This window comes from Portunus trituberculatus, chromosome 49 (assembly GCF_017591435.1).
Source record: "Portunus trituberculatus isolate SZX2019 chromosome 49, ASM1759143v1, whole genome shotgun sequence".
NCBI lineage: Eukaryota > Metazoa > Arthropoda > Malacostraca > Decapoda > Portunidae > Portunus > Portunus trituberculatus.
Genome location: NC_059303.1, coordinates 1,302,469 through 1,317,515, shown reverse-complemented (window position 1 = coordinate 1,317,515; position 15,047 = coordinate 1,302,469). Strand labels below are relative to the sequence as shown.

Genomic DNA, 15,047 nt, shown 5'->3' with positions numbered 1-15,047 from the left:
GAGAGAGAGAGAGAAGGAGGGGCATTGTTGGAAGATAGCTCCCTGCTGGTGCTAATCTCTTCTTGGCTTTCCTCCTCCTTTCCATCCACGATGGAGATTGACAGCTACTATCCAATCACAGGCTACCCTTCAAACTCAGCTTGGGAAGTGACTGATGGATGTGTACTGTGACCTATTTAGAGACAAGTTTACTCTGAACTTTTTGTGATGACTGTACCCTAGAAATGAATAGATTAAATAGAATTATTTCCTGCAGAACACATGGGTACTTGTGCTGGTATAAGCGAATGATACACCTTTGTAATAATGATGAAAATCAAGTAAGGTAAGCAGCCATTGTACCATTTATGACCTACATTCTGAAAGATCTCATATAATATTTTGGAAAAAACACACCATCTTAACAGGAAGCAGCCATGATGCAATATTCGTGTCATCAGATATGTCATAAGCGCTCCGATGACTCAAAAAACTTTGCCACCACTGCTCGTGGGCAGTTTTGACTTTGTCTCAAAATGAGGTAAACAAGAATAGTGCTCTGTTTCGTGACTCATTTTAACCCATAAAGTTCTACAACACAAGTTATATTCCAATCAAAGGTCATGTACTTCAGAAATCTATGGAAATTCCTCCCTCCTGTGAATTGGTACTTCATAGTGAATACTGAATTGAAAACCAAGACATATATTATTATTCACTTATACTATTTTTGATTATGAGTTATATCAGATCATCAATTTATTGCTGTCAAAGAACAGATTCCAAAGGTGGGAGGTACAGTAAGTCCTCATTATATGGTACATATGCGTTCCTGAAAACCTTACTGCAAATTGAAATTACCGTATACCGAACCCATTATAACATGTAATAATAGGGGATGTGTTCCAGCACGTCAAAAGTCACCCCTACAGACATGAAAATAGTCATATAAAAAAAATGTAAAGTACTGCACAAAAGAAATAAACAAATTGTTTTTATTTACCTTTCACTTACTACGTATTCTCTCAGATGATGTCCCTTCTGAGGCTAAGGGACAGTAGGGATTTCAGCCCTTACTCATAATATCCACAAAAAACATGCTGTAAGGAATTCACTTGTGTTCAGTGGGAAATGCGGGAAGAGACTGATTGTTGTGGTGGCCACGCAGTATGGTTGCACTACGGTATGGTGTAAACAAAACACGAGCGGATACCGTATCTGTGAATTTTTCTTACCGTAAATAGAATCGAGGGTAGTAATTACCAAACACCTTAACTGTGAATTTACTGGATAATGAAGTACTGTATAAGGAGGACTTACTGTATTGAGTACAGTAAACCCTCGCTATAATGAACCAATTGGGGGGAAAGGCCTAACGTTGTATCCAAGGGTCGGTAATCCATCTCTTATAATGACCTAAATTCGCTATATCAGATAAGTCGTTTGGTCATACGTCAGGCCAGTCAATGCCGCCACGCCCAGGAGTGTTTTGTTTACCTTCCCAAATTCCACACATCCACAAGAATAAACTGTAATTACTGGACAAATGCTGGGTGTAGACTGAGGCAGCAAGCTGAGCGGGGCTGTGGGGCCACAGGGCTTTGTGACACTAACCGTCCCTCACGCGCTGAACCGACTTCGCTACTTACCGAACTGAATTCGCTATAGCAGAGGATTGTTCAGCCAGAATAATGCTGTCGTTATATCCAAAAATCGTTATACAGAGGTTCGGTATAGCAAGGGTTTACTGTATTTAATAAAGTACAGCTGACACATCATTTTAGATAGAACTTCTACTAAGTCCCAGTTGCCATTGATCATCAGCAAATTTAATATGAGTAGCAGGATACACATTTCTGAACAAAAGAGTAAAACTTTTAAGAGAGTTATTTCCATGGCAGTGACTAAGTAATTAAATGTTGAATTGATATTAATATATCTGCAAGAGTGTGACTATATTCTAAGCATAAGCTTTATTGATCAAATGGTGGTTATTATTTTTGTGGCAATGACTAAGTATGTAATTAAATGTGGAGTTGATATTGATATACTATTCTAAACATAAGCTGTACTGATATATAAGTGGTGGTTTGAATGTGCAAGGGTGATGATAGTCAAACACTATTCCTACATTTTACAGATGTCTTACTGCACACATATTTTTTTGTAAAATTTCCTGCAATGCCCAGTAATGAAGATTTTTTTTTTTTTTTTTTTTTTTTTTTTTTTTTTTTTTTTTACAGTCTAACCCATATCTACTCACTAGTGTTTTCAATAGTAATTGGCTAGAAACCAGTGGCCAAATCATGGTTGAAAGCAAAATATACCAATCCATAACAAATCAGTGCACCAGAGGGATTCCATCATGCCAAGCCATACATGTGCAGTCACTGATTGTATCTCACCTTTGAGAAAACAAGACTATTGTCAGAGAATGAGTGTCTTCCCTAGCAAGAAAGGATCATGCAAAATAGTCGCTTCAAAGCATCTGCTTTGTTTACATTCTGGAAGTGTAATTTCAAACTAAATTTGTTTCACATAAAGGAATTATGTATAACATTGTGCACTCATGTTTGTTTTAACAGAAAATAATCCTATAGCCATGTACAGTTGAGCATTATTTAGCACCTTTAGTACACATTAACTATACATATAACAGATGTCCCTACATTAAGATTGCCATTTCACTCACCTTCATATTACACATCAATTTCCTGTATTTCGGCTTTTATCTTTCATTTTGGTTGAAAAAACAAATGCTAAAAATGCATATTATTGAAGTGATAAAAAGCTATATAGAGTAGTGATTATAGTCAAATGCACTTTTTATAGTGAATTGATCAATCTGGTGTTTGCTGGGATCTCTGGGTGACTTAGTGTAAGCTCTAATTTTGGTTGATCACTATTAGGTGGCATCAATGTGAAGGGCCACTTTATTTATTTTGGTTCTCTCTTCCATGAGAAGGCACAAAGATAATGTCAAATCCATATTGTTGCCATAGCTTTAAAATTCTACAAATTTGTACTTAGCATAAATGGCATTTCCTTCTACATAAGCAAGAATATGTAGATGGCACCTCAGGTCCATAAAGGCACCTTTTCAAGAAAAGGAATCTTATAATATATTTACCACACCACTGGAAATTTTAGTACTGCTTCATCACCTCTACAAATCATCCACAACAAACTGCTAAGTTATTTACCTTTTTGGGAGCTTAATATTATTTAGCTAAATAGTAGTTAGGGGTAGGTAATTAGTCAATAGCTGGTTAATATTTAGCCACTCACTAGCTGGTAAGTTTTTTCTTAGCATGCATATTGTTTTGATACATCCCTTTACAAATTAATTGTAGGAGCCTGAACCAGAGACTGCTCCAGTACTACTTCAGATTCATTTTGTGGTCTATCACCAGATAATTTATTTAGTTTTTCCCTTGGAAATCTTTTCTTACATATACCAAACAATTTTTCTTTTTTTACATACAAATAAGATTCCAAGGGAGAGGTAAACTGAGGTACCACTGTGCTCTACATGTCTTGCATAGTTAAGGTCTGCTAGTTATGTATTATATGATTAATGTTAAGGTTTCATCTTTATGACTACCAATTAAAGATGCAAGAAATTGTTTATTTCTATTTAGAAAGAAACAAATAAATTATATTGATGTTACATGCCATACTTTTTTCTTTTTTATTTATAATGGTAACACTTCAATATTACCAAAGTGTTTTCTTTCCCCAGTGCCCAGGAGTCCCTGCAGAGCATCATCGGCAACAGCAGAAATTTGCGCACCCTTGTTCTGGGCTGCATCCAGGATCTGACAGACCAGGCAGATATATTTCTTCCTCTCCTGGCACATCACCAGTTCAATTCAATCTCCACTCTTGGGCTGGCCTCAGTGAAGTATGACCCAAACTCCTATGCCCTGTTGGACATACCACCGGACAACTTTGCCTCCTTCACAACTTTACAGGTACAGTTGTGGTGAGAGCTAGATGAAAAGATTGATAACAACTTAAAACAGAGATGGCTGAAAAGACTGATAACAGTGTAGTGCAACAGTAATGAAGGTAATTGGCAACATCTCTCTTCTACCAAGCATTAACTACCATTGATCAGTTCACTACCTTAATATATTACATTTGTTTTAGCGAATTTTCTTGGTTTGAATTTGTTGGGTGAAGGATCGAACGCGGCTGCTTTGCTGTGATTGGCTGGCTCCCTGCCTCTGTCTCTAGTGCTCCTGGAGCTGGATTCAAGATTCTTTAACAACCTCAGAGCAACCTCCTGCCGTGAAATGGCATCCATGAATGCTTGGAGGGACAGTGATGAGGTTGCTCTGAGGTTGCTGGGAACACCACCTCTGGAGGTGGTGTTACTGTCTTATATATGCATTTATGTTCTCAAAACAACATTTCTATTAGCTTTACAAACCTTGCTCCCAAGAAAGGATTGTTTTGTAATGCATAAAGTGAAATCTTACGTGGAATACCAGAAAATAAAGCAGAGATGAGATCGCCCACAGACTCGGCTGCTTCTTCTTCTTGTGACCCTTTTAGCTTGGCGTGTTGTCTTTCACCACAAAATTTATGTTTCCACTCCTCTATTGCCTGCTATAATGGATATCATATCTTAGTATTCATATACGCTCATGCCATGAGGATAACCTGGATTCCGTGGCAGTGAGTGATAGTGAATTAGTAATGAAATACTCCGCTTAACAAACATTCGTCTAACGAATTTCCGGTAACGTACTATATTTCATTACTAATTCACTATCACTCACTGCCACGGAGTCCAGGTTATCCTCATGGCATGAGCGTATATGAATACTAAGATATGATATCCATTATAGCAGACAATAGAGGAGTGGAAACAAATTTAATATCGTGGTGAAAGACAACACGCCAAGCTAAAAAGATCACAAGAAGAAGAAGAAGCGGCCTAATCACCGCGAGTCTCCGCTGTCTGTGGACGATCTCATCATCTCTGCTTTATTTTTTGGTATTCCATGTAAGATTTCATTTTATGCATTACAAAACAATCCTTTCTTGGGGGCAAGGTTTGTAAAAAGCTCTAAGAAATGTTGTTTTGTGAACATATATGCATATATAAGACAGTAACACCACTTCCAGAGGTGGTGTTCCCAGCAATCTCAGAGCAACCTTGTCACTGGCCCTCCAAGCATTCATGGAAGCCATTTCGTGGCAGGAGGTTGCTCTGAGGTTGTTAAAGAATCTTGGATCCAGCTCCAGGAGCGCTAGAGACAGAGGTGGGGAGCCAGACAATCACAGTGAAGCTGCCGCATTTGGTCCCTCATCCGGCAAGTTCAAACCAAGAAAATTTGCTAAAATGGATGTGGTTGTACGATGCAGACTTTTTGGTCTAACTTTATATAGTACGTTAAACCGGAAATTCGTTAGATGAACGTTCGTTAAGCGGAGTATTATTATACTGCTGTCTGTCATTTTCATTTCTGCTTTTTTAGTTTCCTCCAATTTTTATGTTTTGCCTTTTTAGCTTCTATACATCTGGCATTGTAGTAAGCATATAAACTTTTCTTTATTGTATAGATAGGTACATATTTCTTCACTCCTTCATTGTATTTCTGTAGGAACATTTTTATTTCCCCTGTGTTGTCCTTTTGTTCATATGTTCCTCCATTCAATATCAGCAAAACACTTTCTTAACTTTTCAAAATCTGCTCTTGCATAATTTAATCTCTCATTTTTGTAGTCTTCTCTGTATCTTATCCCATCCTCTTCCTGCATTTCTATCTCTAATGTTACATGATCACTTCTTCCCATTGGACTAAGGTGGGAGAGGGCTCTGGATTCTTTGTGAATACTAGGTTGATTCTTTCACCCACTGATCCATTGCATTTACCATAGTCAACTGTAACATCTCTTCGCTCCATTGTCCAACATTACCCATTACTTCCATCTCTCTCTTGAGTTTACTCTTTTACAGTTAAAGTCTCCTACTAATAGTATTCTTCCATCTCTTATCATATTATCAAGGCACTTAATCACCTACTTTTGCATATCCTTATGTTCTTAAGTTTCCCATGTATTTGTGTTAGGTGGCAGATACGTAACTTTGATTTTCCTTTTTTCAATTCCTCTGTTTTGATTGTTACTCCTGTTATTTCCACCATACCATCACCTTATTTGCGGTGAAGCCGGAGGTGGAGGCTGTGAGGGAAAGGTGGAGGTGGAGGGGAGTGCTGTGAAGTCAGAGGTGGAGGGCTGTGGTCTGGTGGTGGTGAAGGTGGGTAAAGGAGGTGTCTTGCATTGGATAGTGGGGAGTGGTGGCTCCAGGCATAGAGGGTGGTGGCGGACCCTCACCACCCCTACTTCATCCCCACTAGGATCCTCAGACTTGTGGAAAGAGAAAGATAAAATGTAGATTTCATTCAATAAAATAAAGCCTCCATAATATATACAGTACAATATATAATTTGTTTTCATATAATGAATTATATACTTACTAAAATTAAGTACTCCAGCTCCGACACCTGGTATAAGGGCACCTTCACCCTCTTGCCCTCCATGACGAAAGATGAATGGACCATATAGCTTATAAAAATTTGTGCAATATATGGCAATCATGAATTGCCATATTTCTGTCTGTACAGATAGCCTAAAACGTCTTATATCAGAGTGAAGCATCTCATTTGCGGTAAACACTGTTATTTATTGTTGAAAAGAGTCCCCTAATATATCTAGCATTTGCATGCCAGTATGTGTAGCAAATGGCAACATATACCTGTCATGCAAAATATACATTATTTCAAATGCGAAATAAATTGCGCGCGAACAGAGAGAGAGAGAGAGAGAGAGAGAGAGAGAGAAACTTCAATATGTCAGCACACACACACACACACACACACACACACACACACACACACACACACACACACACACACACACACACACACACACACACACACACATAAGAGCGGAAGAAAAGAAGAACCTTTAAATTACAGACCGGTATCACTAACTAGTGTAATATGCAAGATGTGTGAAAGAATAATAAAGAAACAATGGATCGAGTTCCTTGAAGACAACAAATTAATATCAAATAGCCAATTTGGTTTTAGAAAAGGACGGTCTTGTGTAACTAATTTATTGAGTTTCTATTCTAGAATAGTTGATAGAGTACAAGAGAGAGAGGATGGGTTGACTGCATCTATTTGGATTTAAAAAAGGCGTTTGACAAAGTGCCACACGCAAGATTACTGTGGAAGTTAGAGGAGAAGGGTGGCTTAAAAGGAAGCACATTGAAATGGATAGAAAATTATTTGAGGGGGAGAGAAATAAGGACAGTAGTTAAAGATATGAAGTCCAAGTGGAGAGCAGTAGAAAGCGGAGTGCCACAAGGGTCAGTATTGGCACCAGTACTTTTCCTCATTTATATTAACGACATGCCAGAAAGAGTGAACAGCTACATAAATTTGTTTGGGGATGATACGAAACTGTGCAGAGTTATAAAGCAAAAGGAGGATTGTGAAATACTGCAAGAAGACCTAAATAAGATCTGGGAATGGAGTAAGAAGTGGGAAATGGAATTCAATGTGAACAAAAGCCATGTCATGGAAATGGGAAAGAGTGAAAGACGACCTGTGGGAATCTATAAGATGGGAGATGGAGTAGAACTGGAGAAAGTCAAAAGGAAAAGGACTTAGGAGTGACGATGGAAGAAAACAATCAACCAGTAAGCCATATTGATAGAATTTTTAGAGAAACATATAATTTGCTGAGGAATATTGGAGTAGCATTTCACTACATGGACAAAGAAATGATGAAGAAATTGATAAATACTATAATAAGACCCAGATTGGAATATGCAGGAGTAGTGTGGACCCCTCATAAAAAGAAACACATAAGGAAATTGAGAGGCTACAAAAATGGCTACAAGAATGGTCCCAGAACTTGAAGGGATGACATATGAGGAGAGACTAAAGGCTATGGATCTACCAACCTTGGAACAAAGAAGGGAGAGAGGAGACCTGATACAAGTCTATAAATTGATCAATGGAATGGACCAAGTGGATAATGAGAAACTGATCCTGAGAGAAGAATATGACATCCGAAGCACAAGATCGCATAGTAAAAAGCTGAGAAAGGGAAGATGTCTGAGAGATATTAAAAAATATAATTTCCCGCAGAGATGTATTGAGACGTGGAACAGTTTAGATTAAGAAGTAGTGTCTGCAACGAGTGTGCACACTTTTAAAGTAAGATTGGATAAGTGTAGATATGGAGACGGGGCCACACGAGCATAAAGCCCAGGCCCTGTAAAACTACAACTAGGTAAATACACGAAAACCTGCAAAAAACTACGAATGGAAACGCTATGAGAGAGAGAGAGAGAGAGAGAGAGAGAGAGAGAGAGAGAGAGAGAATTATCACCAGATAGTGGAGGATGGGGATGACGAACATGATTTCTCTCTCTCTCTCTCTCTCTCTCTCTCTCTCGTCTGTAAGCTGGTGGCTGTGGCTGCTAAAGCTGACGAAACAGAGAAAAAATAAACCTTCATGCGAAAACTTATTCTTGTCTGCGATATAATAGTTACATATATTCATTTTCCTAGATAATATACATATCTAAGAAAACGATTGACTGCTGGTTTTCTTGGGTGCACTCATCTAAAACGCTTATGGCCCGCAAGACGTAATAATACGTCCCTGGACTGGAGGTAAGGCTTCTGGACGTATATATACATCACTGGACTGTCGCGTAGCCACCATGACGTATATAAACGTCCCCGGACTGAAGGGGTTAATGGTTCACTTCGCAAAGCAATGGCTTGTTTTTGGGTCATGAATTATTTGCTGAGATAAGTTCTCACCTCAGGGTAATCAACAACTTTGATGTGTGTCTCCAACTGAGTGGCCAGTTCAGCAGGGGGACTACAAGAAGCATGCTGTGTATAAATAGCAGCTATCAATGGTGTTGGATTCTGAAAAGAGGCTTCGTCAACAACATTGAATGACCCGAGGTGAATACCATTCTTGAGAGGGACAGAAGTGCCCGTAAGATTTGTGTGACTTAGGCATCTGTGACATGGTCATCTCTTACTGAGATAAGAGTACCTTCCAGAGCTAGACGCTGGACTCGTACAGAGTCAGGGTGTGATGAGGCATTAGCTGACTGGGGTATTGTATATGCAGACAGACACCTATTGTGCACAGGTATAGATCACCTATAACTACAGCTGCACACATGTCCATGGTGGGGACAAAACGTTTTGACTTCACAGGATACAACGATGCAGAGGCATCCTGCAAGGGAGACTCGCTTTCTTGTGACAGAGGGGACTTCTCAGTGTGTATGCCCAGAAGCAACAGTAAGCACAGATACAAGGTTTCAGAAGCATTATAGGTACTGCCATCATAAACTAGTGTTTGGTACTTAGGGTAGAGAGAAATATTATGCCTGGCTAATTCATCAAATCCTATTAAAGCATCACACTTCAGATCAGTATTAGAGACTATGTAGAAATTTACATAAAAGGTATGATCATGTGCATGAAATGACACAGGCTGTGTAACTGAACCTATAATATGTACCGATGAGCCTTGAACAGCTCGAAATGGGCAATTTTCAAGAAGAAAAGTTAGGTTATATAACTCCTTGAGCTTTAAGTAAGCACGCTCAGATAATAAACTACAGTCAGCATCAGAGTCTGTAACATGTGTCCGTGACTTTACATCAGAAGAACAACCACAGTAGGTAAAGCTAACTGGAGCTGAAGGCTGAAAAGAATGCAAGGGACTTTTGCACATTGGTGAAACATGAGAGTCAAAATGCATTTGAGGCTGTAATGCACGGGCCACTAAACATTCATTGCGTTGACATGAAAAGCAATGTTGGACACTGTGACCTTGCTTGTGACAATAACTACACCCAGAAGGCATATTCCGATGGTCTGGGGTGTCAGAAACCTGTGAGGAAGCAGAGTAAGGCTCAATAGTTGCAGCAATGAAAGGAGGAGGCTATTCCCTTTTTTGTTAGCAATTTTTGAAGCAAAGTCTAAGAGTGACTTACCACATAATCAAGGGTAGATGCAATGTGGCATTCCTCAGAATTTAAGAAGTTCGTATAATATTGGAATTCCATGATGAGATGAAAGTTTTCCTCAATTATTGAAACATTGTGGAACCAAGAAGCAGACTTAAGAGTCTGACTAAAGAGCTTGTGATTCAAGCTGAGCTGAGCGAGATTGTGCACGCAAGTAGTCAAAATTTCCTGACTGGTCACTGAGAGTTTGAGCAGCATCGAAGACCCATTGGAAAGATTCCTGTGGCTGAGAAAACCCAAATACTTGAAATTGGATTTAAACTTTACATAAGGCGTTTTCAGTAGTGGCGCGGCTGGGGGCAAACGGAGTCAAACGGAGGCAAGTTTTCGCAAATGCGAGCAAGTGCCTTTCCAAAGCGTTTACTTTCATTTGGCAAACGCTTTTTAGCCAATCAGCGTGGAGCAACCCCATCAACCTCATGGAATGAGATCAAGAAGGAGTTACATTTTGAATAAAACTGAATAATAAGACATGTTAGGCCATAAAAGTGGGTACTGTAGATGTAGATTTACGTTTACATATTGTGCAGCATACTGGAGAGAACCGATAAAAAAAATATGGCGTGAAATAAATTAAGGAGCTGGTGGTAGCTGGTGACATATTGCATCTATCCGTCCCTGTTGTGGGTGTTGTCCGATTCCATACTTCTAGCCGTGACTTCGATACAATAGTGGAGTTACTTTTCTATTATTAGGTGAAAAAATGATAATATTGTTGCAAATCCTTATATCATAAAGTAATGAATGATGGTAAAATATATTATCTGCCAAGTATTGACGTAATTCAGTTATATAGGCGTCAGAAAACCGCAGCCATACATCAACAATGGAACACCTTCCAAACAAGCCCGCGTAGATCAAACCACTTCCAAGGACTGAACACCTGTTGTTTTTAACCCCTTCGCGCCGGATGTTAAAAAAGCCCGCCTGTATGATATACAGGTGGTAGTGCCGCGCGCCCGAGCGTGGGAAACTCATGCAAGCTTGTCATATTTGTCGTCTTTATGTATTATGCTGCTGTTCTTTAGTTACTATATCGCCTTCGAAGAGGGAAGTGGATGCTTCTCTCTTTGGAGAAAAAGAGAGAGAGAGAGTGACATTTGCTAATATTTTAGTCACAAGCGGGACGCATGTAGCTTATCTTTCGAGAGGAAGAGGGGGAGGGAGGGAAGGGAGAGGGAAACGAAGGGAGGAAAGAGAGAGAGAGAGAGAGATTAGAAAATTTGTTTTTGTATTTGTGTGTGTGTGTGTGTGTGTGTGTGTGTGTGTGTGTGTGTGTGTGTGTGTGTGTGTTTTCATGAATGTTACAAGGCGGGACGCATGTAACTTATCTTCGAGAGGAGAGGGGAGGAGGGAAGGAGATGGGGAGGAGGAAAGGAGAGAGGGAGAGAGAGAGAGAGAGAGAGAGAGAGAGAGAGAGAGAGAGAGAGAGAGATGGGAACAGTCTATGCCATTGGGGAATTTTAGACACAAGGTGGGGATGCATGTAGCTTATCTTTAGTGATTGGTGGAGACAAGGATGGTGGGAGGAGCACTAGGATTTCAAGGACAGCATATGGCATGTGTAGTTGGTATCCAACACACTATACGGGACAACTGAACTGAAGAAAGCTCAGAAAGGAAATATGACGCCTACGTAGGCATCACCGTATATGCTACTGGGGCTTCATGACGCCTACATAGGCGTCACCGTATTGAAGGGGTTAATGAGTATTGCGCTGCTAGGCCCTCGGCATATACAAATGATGAAACACTGGTGATCTCTAATACTCCCCATCAAGGAATAAATCCCCAAACTCTTCCACTATGCTGCTGTGTTTACGTCTTGACCACAGCGCTGGCTCTAGCGACTGATGTGTACGATAACTTCTCCCAGGGATTGAGATCACAGTGACACGGTCGTCTGGCACCACCGATGGTGTCCTCAGCACTGTCCTGTTCAGCGTGAACTCAAACATGTTTGACCTTGCGGTGACGCTACTGAAAACGCCTTTAATTTAAATTTAAAGCCTTAGGATCAAAAGCTGAAGTACACATTAAATTTGATGCTAGAGAACCTGGAGTGAACTGTGATCTCACAAATACAATTTCATCTGCTCCTAAGGTGGTATGGGAATTTGTAAGCTCATCCTCACAAATTTGAAGGAACTGTGTGGATGGATAAGAAGGAATGTCTTCACTGTTAAACTTCTCAATAGTAGGATCCTGGTGTAAAAGTTTAATAGTGGGAGAAACCATAGGAGGAAGGGTTGGCATAGTAGTGGCAGTAGGAGTAGTCTTAGCAGTAGCAACAGTAGTAGTAGCAGTAAGGAAAGCAGTAGTAGTGACAGGAGTAGTAGTAGACATGGTGAAAGGAAGATTATAGATAGCACCACTATGCAAAAACATAAACTGAAAGAAATTTTAGTAATTAGGATAAGGTACTAACTGTGAGAGAGAAAGATGTGTCCAAACACAGTTATCCTTGACTTCCTCGGGGAAGGTTCATGCACAGGTGGTTCGTAGGGATCATCCAGACAATAGCAGCAGGTGGCAGGGCTCACAACACAGCTAGGATTGTATGATAAGCATTAGCATAACACAAAATAAAGACAGTAGTGCAAACTTGATAAACACAATGAGAAAAACATGTATAAAATAAAAATAAAAAATACTAACACCAAAAAAAAACACTAGATGAAAGTGAATGCACTTGTGTGACAAAAAAAAATTAGGCTATTAGTTATGAAAATAAAGAGGGCAAAAACCAATATTAACTCTGTTAACTCAAGGAAATGTGAAAAAAAAAAAAAAATGGTTGCATAGGCTATAATTCTCAGGCAAGCGCAAAAATCTGCAAAATAAACACAATAAAAGTAACACAATGCAAAAATAATCAGAGAAATAAATCAGTGTAATAACTAAATACAGTGGAGACTCAATACTCGAACGTCTTAATAGTTGAACTTTTCAGTACTCAAAGAAATACCTGATAGTCGAACGACCACAGATAGATAGATGATTTATTGACTACAGAAACAGATACATAGAAAAATACATAAAAAATCCACAAACAAATGAAATACTGTAGTCCACAAAAATATCAAGTCACTCAAATATAGCAATTATATCAACCTGAAAGCTCCCATAAAAATTCCCGTGAATAGAAAAATTACCAAACTTACATAGCCTATTCAATTACATACCTATACTCATTCTTAACATGTAAAATACACATATCCAAAATAACCAACTATCTATCATTTATATGTTTGCAGTACGTTGTATAATATCTCAAACTACTTAATTTTGAAAATTATTGAAGATGTCCTCCAGTGTGCGGTAGGCATATCTGTTCCTGAGATGTTGTGTCTGGGTACAGCGCTCCACCACGTGTCTTTCTGTCTGTGTTGCAACACAAATACACAACCGCTCTTCAGGTGGTAAGCGATCCCGGCCACGCCTATTCCATCGCCCAGTCTCTATGGCTAATGTGTGGCCTGACACTAAATCTTATAAATTCAAATCTATGAAATTCATTCAGGGTTTGCCTCCGAGTGTATATATCATGAGTTGTCAAAGTAGGGTTGAGATCTTTATACACCACACACCTCGATGCTACTGACTCTCTGACACAACTTTTTGCTTTTTCTAATAGTACAGATACATGTGGTATTTCACTCTCTATTAACTCACTCACAAAATTTCCTGCTTGTGTATTTGTTGCAATTACTTTCCTGATTGCAAAAGCAAGTGGATCATCACCCATACTGGACCTTTCATTCCACATTTTTCTAAAAAACTTATGTTGTCTGTACTTAACAAAATCAGGAAGAGACGGGTAGCCTGACTCCACATAGCAAACATAATTAGGTGTTGTTTTCCTCACCCCCCACAGCTGTTTCAATGCCCAATTGTAAAGCTTCACCACAGGCTTGATGTCAGCACACACCCACGACTCACAGCCATACACGAGGGACGATAGTAATGCTGCATTGAACACTCGTTTCTTCACTATAAACAGAATATCATTATTCTTCTTCAAAAATGAAATGAATTTGAGCACATGACACAACTTATTTTTGGCATGTAACTTTACGGACTAGGTTACAGAGACATCACTCGTGAATGGTGAGCCTAAGTACAGGCAACCCCCGCTTAACGAAGGGGTTACGTTCCTTAAAAAAACACTTCGTTAAGCGAAACTTCGTTAAGCAAACCGATTATAACTAGTTTTACCCATGATTTGAACTTCCATTGAGAGTAAGCAAAGCGAGTGCATCATAGTACAGTAAAAAGGTTTAACCCCTTCAATACGGTGACGCCTATGTAGGCGTCATGAAGCCCCAGTAGCATATACGGTGACGCCTACGTAGGCGTCATATTTCTTTTCTGAGCTTTCTTCAGTTTAGTTGTCCCGTATAGTGTGTTGGATACCAACTACACACGCCGTATGCTGTCTTTGAAATCCTAGTGCTCCTCCCACCATCCTTGTCTCCACCAATCACTAAAGATAAGCTACATGCGTCCTGCTTTGTGTCTAAAATTACCCAATGGCATAGACTGTTCCCATCTCTCTCTCTCTCTCTCTCTCTCTCTCTCTCTCTCTCTCTCTCTCTCTCTCTCTCTCTCTCTCTCTCTCTCTCTCTCTCTCTCCATCTCCTCCTCTCCCATCTCCCTTTCCTCCTCCATCTCCCTTCCTCCATCCCCTCTCCCTCTCGAAGACAAGTTACATCGTCCCGCCTTGTAACATTCGGAAACACACACAACACACACACACACACACACACACACACACACACACACACACACACACACACACACACACACACACACACACACACACAAATACAAAACAATAAATTTTGTAATCTCTCTCTCTCTCTCTCTCTCTCTCTCTCTCTCTCTCTCTCTCTCTCTCTCTCTCTCTCTCTCTCTCTCTCTCTCTCTCTCTCTCTCCTCCCCTCTTTCTCTCAAAAGATAAGCTACATGCATCCCG

The 15,047-nt window shown here is 39.7% G+C and overlaps 1 protein-coding gene across 3 annotated transcripts in view; it reads left to right on the top strand.

The window, feature by feature from the left end:
- The window catches only part of LOC123499072 (F-box only protein 33-like), a 302,244-nt gene that overhangs the window by 83,167 nt on the left and 204,030 nt on the right, over positions 1 to 15,047 (top strand). For all 3 annotated transcript variants that reach the window (XR_006672868.1, XR_006672867.1, XM_045246673.1), the window contains exon 3: positions 3,722 to 3,953. Coding sequence is in view for 1 of the 3 variants with exons in the window: in XM_045246673.1 (XP_045102608.1) it covers positions 3,722 to 3,953 (232 nt within the window). In the remaining 2 variants the exon portion in view is untranslated. The remainder of the gene's footprint in view (positions 1 to 3,721; positions 3,954 to 15,047) is intronic.